This window comes from Monopterus albus, unplaced genomic scaffold, assembly GCF_001952655.1.
Source record: "Monopterus albus unplaced genomic scaffold, M_albus_1.0 scaffold91.1, whole genome shotgun sequence".
Lineage (NCBI taxonomy): Eukaryota > Metazoa > Chordata > Actinopteri > Synbranchiformes > Synbranchidae > Monopterus > Monopterus albus.
In genome coordinates this window covers 787,310-796,581 of record NW_018127971.1, presented here as the reverse complement: position 1 = coordinate 796,581, position 9,272 = coordinate 787,310, and the positions used below count along the sequence as shown (strand labels likewise).

The 9,272-nt window shown below is 42.2% G+C and overlaps 1 protein-coding gene across 4 annotated transcripts in view; it reads left to right on the top strand.

The window, feature by feature from the left end:
- Positions 1-6: 6 nt before the first annotated feature.
- Positions 7-9,272, top strand: part of znf512b (zinc finger protein 512B) — a 32,248-nt gene continuing 22,982 nt past the window's right edge. For 2 of the 4 annotated variants that reach the window (XM_020608100.1, XM_020608099.1), the window contains exons 1-2: positions 7-925; positions 2,194-2,330. In XM_020608100.1, the coding sequence (XP_020463756.1) occupies positions 2,198-2,330 (133 nt within the window). In that variant the 5' untranslated portion in view covers positions 7-925; positions 2,194-2,197. The remainder of the gene's footprint in view (positions 926-2,193; positions 2,331-9,272) is intronic. The other 2 variants (XM_020608098.1, XM_020608097.1) reach the window with 2 other exon arrangements.

Below are 9,272 nucleotides of genomic sequence, written 5' to 3'. Positions count from 1 at the left end.
CAGCACCAGCCAGTATTGCAGCGAGTTTATCAGACAGAATCCCCAATAATGATCCGCTCGATATAGATAATAATAACGCGAGAGTTTGCAAGTTGCCTCAAGACTGTAGTTGCAACTGTCAAAGGTGGAGTGGATACGCGCATGACCCAACACACATTACTGTAATACTGTACACAGCCGCCGAGATATTATCCGTATAAAAAAGCGAAATAATCCTGAGGTAAGGAACCGAGGAGTGTATCAAAACCGGGCGAGATTTGACGTTTCTGCTGATTTCCTTCGCTGCGTTTTCTTTTACTCTAACCAACTGTCTCGCAGACGTCGACATTACTGCACTAAACATATTTTTGTGCCTCCCTTTAGCTCCAGCCAGCGCAAGGATTTTTTTTACTCCTCCTTCGCAATAAAGTCGCCATTTTGCTTCACTGCCTATATAAACCATCCCGTATTCTAATATTTTCCCTCAAGGAGTCGAGGACCTACCTATATTTCCTGGCTATATCTAATATTTGTGGAGTGTTTAACGAGAAGACGGAGGTTGAAGAAGTGCCTCGTGGTATACATATTAATGCGGGAAAGGAGGGGGGCAACGCAATTGCAAACTGGGAATAAGGTGAAAGTGTCCAGGATTTCTTTTCATGCACAGACGAAATTGTCATTTTGCTTCTACTGCGCGGCTCCTTTTTGCTTCCACCTCGTCGTCGTCTGAGTCGAGAGACAGGACGACCGTGACGACTGTCCACTTCTCAGGGCCCCCAGCTCCTGTCTGATCGGTCCTTGACGCACAGCAGGTGTGATTGCCATGTAACATAACATTGGTGGAAAACCGCCCACTTAGGTGCCTGTCTCCTGACCCCCTCCCCCCTCACGTGGGTGACCCGGGGCCACCCGGCCCCTAGTGCTGGGTGACTGCCCGACAGTCCAGGTAGGTGTGGCCGAGCAGGAGGGAAAAGTGGAGTACTCGTTTTTCAGCCAAACAAATGTGCAACTCTGTAACCTTGTTGTAGTTGACACACAGCATGGCAGTGTGCCACGTGCGGAGCTAAAAGACTTATTTCCAGGGTGGTTTGTCAGCAGATTGTGTGAGGAGATGTGCGTGGGCGTCTCCAGGTTTTGTTGTGTCTAGCTAAATGTATAATAATGTAGGGTTTATTTGCTATGCATTTTTTTTAGATGCTGTTCAAATGTCAGAATATCTAAGGTATAATCATACAAGATAGTGATGCACAGTTTATTCCATAGGGGGAAATAAATTGTTTACAAAAAGTGTAAGGTAACTGTTGAACCTCACAATAACTATTACAAGCAGAGTTGGTCTTGTAATCTAATGCATTTTCATCAGTGACAATTATTCAGCAGTCTATTTTACTGTCATCTTTCTCACAGCAGCTGTTCATTTTAAGTAGTTAAATGCTCTTTACCTTCACACACTCTATCTTCACACCATGCAGGCAAAAGGAAGTTGTTTAGTGTTGGTGTGTGCAATATTTCTGCAAGATTCACTGTGCAGCCAGATCACCCTGCCTTTTAGTGTCAATTGTATTAACAACTTATAGCAAACTGTGAGCATATGATCACTGTCAGCCCACATCACTCACTGTACAGTGAATAGCATGGCATGTAAACAGACACTGAAAGGGCCTTAGTGAGTAACCCTTTGTGTAGGTTGTAATTCATTACCAGAGCAACATGAATGTGTGCTAAGAGAAAGTATGTTGGATTGTAATCAGACCTGCTTAGCATAATTAGCAGTTGTCAGCCTTCATCCATTAGATTATCCCATGCTGACGGGGAATGAGGGAACCCAAAACTGACACATGGGCATAATGTGGAAAAAGTTTGCATCTTCCTCTTGTCTTTGACTCACCTTTTGTCTAATGGGTGGAGCATGGAGCAAGTGTCTAAGTGAGAGTATTGATTTTGAAATGAAACATGGAAGGTCACACCCTCATTACCACTGCAGATGATGTGTGTGCCTCCATCCTGATAACCTTCAGTCCAATAACATCGATGGCCGACATGAAGAAAGTGCATTGTAGAACAAGTCATCACAAGCTATTGATGCAGTGGGCATTGCTAATAATGTTTTGACAAGCAATGGAACAGGATTAATGAGTGGCAGTAAGCATTCCAACATTGCCTCTAGCTATTTATCTCTTGTGTGTGTGTTTGTATCTCCTCACCTACCATTAGAGGCATGGAGAGCCCAAGTGGCCCCAGGTTTGCGAAACTGTCCTCATCAGGGCTGCCAAGGAGCCGGAACCCCAAGCACGGACGTCCCCATGAGCTTGTTCGAACTACACCAGTCCCTGAAAACAACAACAAACATAGTGAGTGACAAGACACAACACTTTGTTGAATTAAAACAGTGTTTTTCTTTAGATCTCTGCAGTATTTCTTCACAGATTGCTTTAAATGTGGGAACTAGAGGATCTTCTGTTTATGTAACCCAGGTTTGCTCTTGAACTGGTTCCAGGATGAATGATGAGGCAATGCAGTGGAAAGAATAGCTCTTGTTTGCATACAGCATTGCATACTAACACATTGTATGTATTTGTGCACATTTAACTTTCTGTTCCCTTGACTTTCCATTGGCTGGAGTTTTGTAATTCCAGGCTAGCTGTTCAGAACTTCAGTACTGTTTCTAAGGATCTGATCATCCTACCATACAATATAATTGTCCCTGCAGCTTTTTTGAATGGGCTATATTTTACTAAGAGTCAATGGTTTCCAAGCTGCAATGTAACTCTACTCCTCTCGCCACAGAAAGGCCTGGAAACTACAACATCACTGCCTTAGAGTGCCTTACAGTGAGAAAACCAAAACAAACATGTATTGCCAAGCACTGACATGAGTGAAACTCCAAACCATCTGGATGGAGATGGAACATTTTGGATGAGATTTTGGAAGTGAGTCGGACTGGGGAATTATGTTTCAATCCAATAACCGGCAGATCATCATGACATTGTTAATAGAGTCAGGCAGGCCTGGAAAACTGGGGCTGCTCTAATATGACCCAGTTGTTTTGGTTGCTACAAAATAGCCTCTCATTCTCAGATACACAGAGCACTAATACTAGACTAGGTGATTTGTTTTCCTTCTATGTTAATAATCAGCCCTGTAGGCTAGAGTTGCATGCCTGTGTGCGTGTGTTCATGTGTGTGTACGTGTGTGTTTGCTTGCTGTGTACAGTAATACAGATCTTATGTTGCTAGACAGAACCGAGAGTGCAGGAAAGCATAGCAACCACAAAGTGTTGAAGCCATTTATTAAAATTCTTTTATTTTATGTTAAGCTCTAATTAACTTGTTATAGTTAGCGGTGTAGGACAGGCTCACAGTATGCACTGCTCGCTGTATATAGGCTGCTGGTTTTTTCTGTTTAAAGAACTGATTGTTAGCAGAAGACAGTGTATATGAATGGCAGCCTCTCTTTGCTGCCTCTTAGAGTCTTAAAGATTTTTAGCACTTTATTTTACAATAATTGGTTTATAAAGTCATCAGTGCAAAGTTGGTGGTGGGCTCTCTACCCTTATCTTTTTGAGGACGAAAGCTACAGTAGTACTGAGTGAAGCACCGATGAATGAATGCTAATCATGTTAAGTATGGCTGTGTGTGTTCAGGTAATGCTGTCGCAGGAGACGGCTTGGTCCTGGTTTTTACGGGACTTTTCCTGGTCATTTGACTCGACTCCTTCTGCATGTTAGTTTTATTTTCTCTTTTCATTAAAGTAAAGCCTCTCAAAAATACCGGGACAGTAATTATATCAGTGTTTTTAATACTGCAGTTCTGTGCTAAGGAGGCTGTTGTTGTTAAGTCTTTTTTTAAGGACAGCTTCCAGCACAATTTGATTGTACAAGATAAGAATCGACATTGTACTATGTTGTAGTTAAAGAAATGCCTCGTTTGGCTGGAAAGTTGCTCTTATCTGGAACATTACCAGGGCTTTCTCTAGTCTTTAGAGAGGCCTAGTTGATAACATTGCCAGTGGACTGTTTTATGTGATTATGTTTTGAAGACTCTCTAAGAGTTTCCAACAACCTTAAGGGGAAACACACAGAGAACCTAGTGTAACAGTTTTTAGATGCAGAGCATGAGAAATTCTACTTTTTTATATTTTTTTTATGTCAAAAAGGCACTTGATTCCAGTGGCATTTGTATTCCCTAATCACCCTAATACACCATAACTGGTGTATGGGTTATGACTTACTTGGAAGTAGCCGACGCTATATTAGGAAGCAAGAGTTTCTCTAGCAAAACACAAACTCTGTTTACATCAAAATACTTCTCATAAAACAAGCAATCTTTTCAAATTTGGACTCAGCTTATTACTCATCAGTGATCGGCTTGATTTTTCTGTATGAGGAGAAATATTACAGTGTTAATCATAATGAGCCTGGTGCTAGCTTGTCTGTCCCAGGGGTGCTGGGATTGTTCATTTGGGGAAACAATGGCATCAATATCTAAGGCTGCTTTTGGAGGTTTTTCAGTGCTCAGTCTGTGCTAGTTGTACACATTATGGTCTTCACATAAACAGGTAACACATTATCTGCCCTTTTCTTGCTGTCTGCTTTTCATTTTTCACTCCATGCCTCTGGAAAGTTTGGACAGTTATCCTTTGTTGTAATATCAGTGCTCATTCTGACTGATAAATGCCCCTGTCAGAGCCTTTGCAAAGACATTCTGTCTGGCTGGACTGCTTTTCTACGAGTGGTTTTCTGAAATCTGTCTATGCTTTTCTACATGGGACCATAGACTGCAAATTGACTTTGTGTGCTTTCTTGGAGTGTTGCGGTTGAGCTGTCACCTTGCCACACCAGTCAATTCACGGGAAAGGATGTGGTTCTTGAGGGTGATTCACTCTCTCTTTGTTTCTCTGTTCCTTTCTTGCTCTCAGATGTTTTCATATTAATCTCTTATTAGAGCCATAGCTTTGTCACTTTTGCTTCACCAACCTACAGTAAAAGTCAGAAGTAGTGCTATTCTGCCAAGCACTGTAGGCAAGCCCTGAGATATACAGACCTAGGTGTGTGTGTGTGTGTGATCATCCCCATTCCCTGATGGAAAGTTGTGCAGTTCCTAGTCTGATCTGAGAACACATTGTCCAGTGGGCATACTGGACGGGGAAGTGGGTGTTTCCATCTGCATAGTTTGTATGCTTGTGGCTATGTGTGAATGTTAAATGTGTTAGTTTGTGCTTTTTGTTTTTGTTTGTGTTTACATGTTGTGTGCATGTGCATGAATGCGCGTGTTCAAATGACAGTCCACTGACAGTCCTCTGACTACAAGACCATCATCTCAGGCTCACAGTCGCCATCTGCTGACCCAGCCGTCTCTCACTTTTCCTCTTTATCTATTACTTTCTCAGACTTTCTCTTACTCTTTTGTTGTCCACTTCACCAAACATAACTATTGTTCCTTTCCTTTTTATTCTCCCTCAAACTCTTCCTTTCTCTCTTGTCTCACTTATTAGACAGTATTGTCAGCACCAGTGACTCACTAGTTCTCCAACCTCACTATTCCTACCACCTCACATTCCTTTCCCACAAACCTTCCACTACCCTCCCACTACCCATCCTTATTCTTGTCATGTCTCATATTTCTTATATGTTGTAGCTCTGGCCTGCTGAGGCTTTACATCTCCTAAACTGGTGAAATATCCATCCATCCATTGATCCATTATCTACAGTATACTGCTTATTCATGAATAGGGTCGCTAGGGGGGCTGGAGCCAGTCCCAGCTGACACTGGGTGAGAGGCAGGGTACACCCTGGACAGGTCACCAGTCTGTCACAGGGCTGACATGTAGAAAAACAACCACACACACTCACTCACTCCTACAGGCAATTTTAGAGTCACCAATCAACCTAAGTTGCATGTCTTTGGACTGTGGGAGGAAACCGTAGTACCCAGGAAGAACCCACACAGGCACAGGGAGAACATGTAAACTCTGTACAGAAAGGCACCGGATCAGCTGGGGATCAAACCCAGAACCTTCTTGCTATGAGGCAACAGCACTAACTAGAGCCCCGCTGTGCCGCCATAGAGGTTAGTTTAGGGATGAAATTGAATTCTGGTGATTTTCCTGGGCTGATGCTTCATCTTTTGAGGACTGTCCTTTGTCACACCTTTATTTGGCAGGCTTTAGGATGGCAGATGAGAAGGAGCATAGGAAAATGGGAGAGGAGAGAGATTGAGTTGGTGAGTCACTGTTCATAAGGAGGGCACTGCAAACAGTCAGGAGCAGGCATTCTGGCACATATACAGAACTGTATTTGCTATTGCATAGAGACATCACTTGGTTATGGGTGCCAGTAACTTGTGTGTGTACTGAATGTCTCAGTGCAACAACTGTGCCATGATTCGTGGGTATTTTTCTAATTTTCCTTCCAGTCACTTCTACATTTAAATGTGTTTTATTTGTTTGACAGTTCACCTGTCAGCATCAAACCCAGGAATTCACCGGAATTCACCGAAACACACTTTAAACACACTATGGCCTTGGGCCAACTGGGCATCAGGCAGTAGATTAGGTTACCAATAATATGATGCATGCAGCTGGGGCGGAAGGCTGCAACATCAATGCAGGGCTGAAGAGGCTGTCAAGGTGTGAGTCACCAGTAGCAGGAACCTCAAACCTGAGAGTCTGAGCAGTTTTTTCCTTTCCTTTTTATTTTAGTTGCTGTGAGTACGGTTTAGTGCTCCTAGTAAAGTGATAGCCTACCATAGTCCTATGTGGTGAGTCCTGACCTCTTACGCACAGTGATTCCCTAGACAGTATTTCAGACCACTGAGGGCAGTGAAAATTATGCTTGCTTAGGACACTCACTCTTCTTGACTGGGCATTAGTTGCCAGTTGTTCAGTAACAAGATCTCTCAATCACTAAATCACAGTAGTATGAACCTTGAAATTAACTGAACTATGTATAGGGTACATATATCCTGAACAATGGGATCTATGGAGAGAATTTCACAATTCACAACTTTGGTGCATTAAGAATACACTGTTGACATGGATGCTGGCACTCATACTGACTTCAAACGAGGACAACAATTTAAAAAAATAAAGAAATCTAGGAAATTGATAGCATCATCATACCCTGGAAATCTGTAGTTCATTATGTCTAGCCCTAAAGTTGAGCTCACTGTGTCATTGTCATTGTAAGGTAAGGTCATAACCTTACTATGTAAAGTGCCTTGAAATGATTTTTGTTGTGATTTGGCGCTATATAAATAAAACTGTATTCAATTGAAGTAATCAAAGTCCAGGAACCACTAAATATCATTGAAATCAATGAGGAGATATAAGAAGGTCTCCCTCACAGTGATCCCAGCATATTATAGTGTTGACTGATTTTCTTTATAAATAAACCATGTTTATTTGCAGTCCCCAGTAGCACTTGTGGAGTGATAAACGTTTCAAAGATTAGTTGTCCCATTCGAGGTGTGTAATTTTACTAATTACCAGTGGGGGTGTAATGGTGTATTTTGTAGTTTGCAAGTTCTTTTCAGAAAAATTAGAAATAAATATTATGTGAGTTTAAACATATTTATGTCAAAAAACTGTATATACTGTATGTACAGTAAGAAATTAGTTTAGATACAGTTACAGAGAAAGACAGAAGTGGAGAGAGAGAGGGAGGGAGGGAGGGAGGACAAAAAGAGTGAGAAAGGAAAAAACAAATACAGAGAGTGAGAGCCAGACTCACTGACAAAGTCTGGTTTGCTTTCAGTTAGTCAGTGACTGCTCTGGTGCTACTCAACCTCTCTTCTTCTTACTCATTACCTGGAGTCTGGCCTGACTGGGAGGGAATTATGGGGATGACTTCAAAGAGAGGTTTGTATATGATGGGACTGTGTGTGTGTGTGTAAGAGACAGGAGGACATTAGAGTACAGGATAGTAACATGTACTGTAGGAAAATAGGACGTATTTCTCCTTCTCCTAGATCAGATCCAACATTTTCATAAGAAGGAAGTAGCAGAAGGAAGTGTGTGTCTGAAAGTTGCAAAGTGCTAATGTGCTAAACAGAAAATGTGCAAGAGATGGGGAAGTTATAAAGAAGTACAGAGGATAAACTTTAAAGCCAAAAAGTAGAGGAAAAAAAGATGGCCCAATGGTTACATTCACTGTAGCAGTGAAAATCTTACACATACAGGTGCTACTTACACTGTCAGTGTGTTTACTCTGCAGTTGTACAGGATTATCACTTTCTCTATCTACATTCTGCTGGGGCTGAGGAAGTAGTGACATTAGGCTATGTCTTTTTTCCATGTGCTTGTGTTCGTAGTGAATGGTCTTTGTATTTGTGTGTTTTTTCTGAACTACAGTACATCCACAGCCTACTGTGCAGACACAGACAAAGACTCCTGTGTGAGTGTTTGTCGAGGAAAACAAATGACTGCTCCGTGTGTGTGTGCGCCTGTGTGTCTGTTTGTGGGTAATGTGTGCACCCTTGCACTCAGGGGGAGCAGATGCAGGCGTAGCTAGGAGAACTCAGAGGTTATTTGAGATCATTAGGCAGCTGCCGGCACTCCTGGGTCCTGACACTTCTCTTCTCTTCTCTTCTCTTCTCTTCTCTGCTCTTCTCTTCTCTTCTGTCCTCTGTCAGGCTAGTGTGGAGCAACAGTTGCAGACAGCTGGGAGCGAGTCATACACTGACATTAGCTGAACAGCTGTTTTATCCCCGGGGTTAGGTTTGACACAATGGGCCTTCTTTGTTTCATACCAAGACAATGGTTGTGATTGCTGGAATGTCTGAGCACCAGAGTTTGCCACCCAGATTTCAACAAGCAGAGTAAAGTAAAAGATACTGAACCCTCTTTACTGTGTTTGCATATCATCTCAGGAAACACAAGTGTGCTGTTGTATATTTCATTTTACAATAAGTTTGTAGCCATGCCTACGCTGCCTAGGGTTGTGTGTGTACATGCTGTAGGCCGAAAGTCCATAACAGGTGACTCCCTGAGCCAAAAGAGCATGTTTCTTGAGCCCCTAGTCCATGTGACTATCAATGGTCGAGATCATTTATGTCTAATTGACTCAGGAGCAAGGTACTCCACTTTAAACTTGCCACTCCCACGTTCAAGGCATACTACATCTGTTTTTGGCTTCTTGGGCATGAAGGAGGAGTGGCCATTCTCTGAAGAAGTTCCTTGTACATGGAATAATCTTTCATTTTATCATTCATTTCTACTTTCTCCATCTTGTCCCATTAATCTTCTTGCACGTGATATTTTTTGTTCTCTGAATGTTACCATGATGATGTCATCAT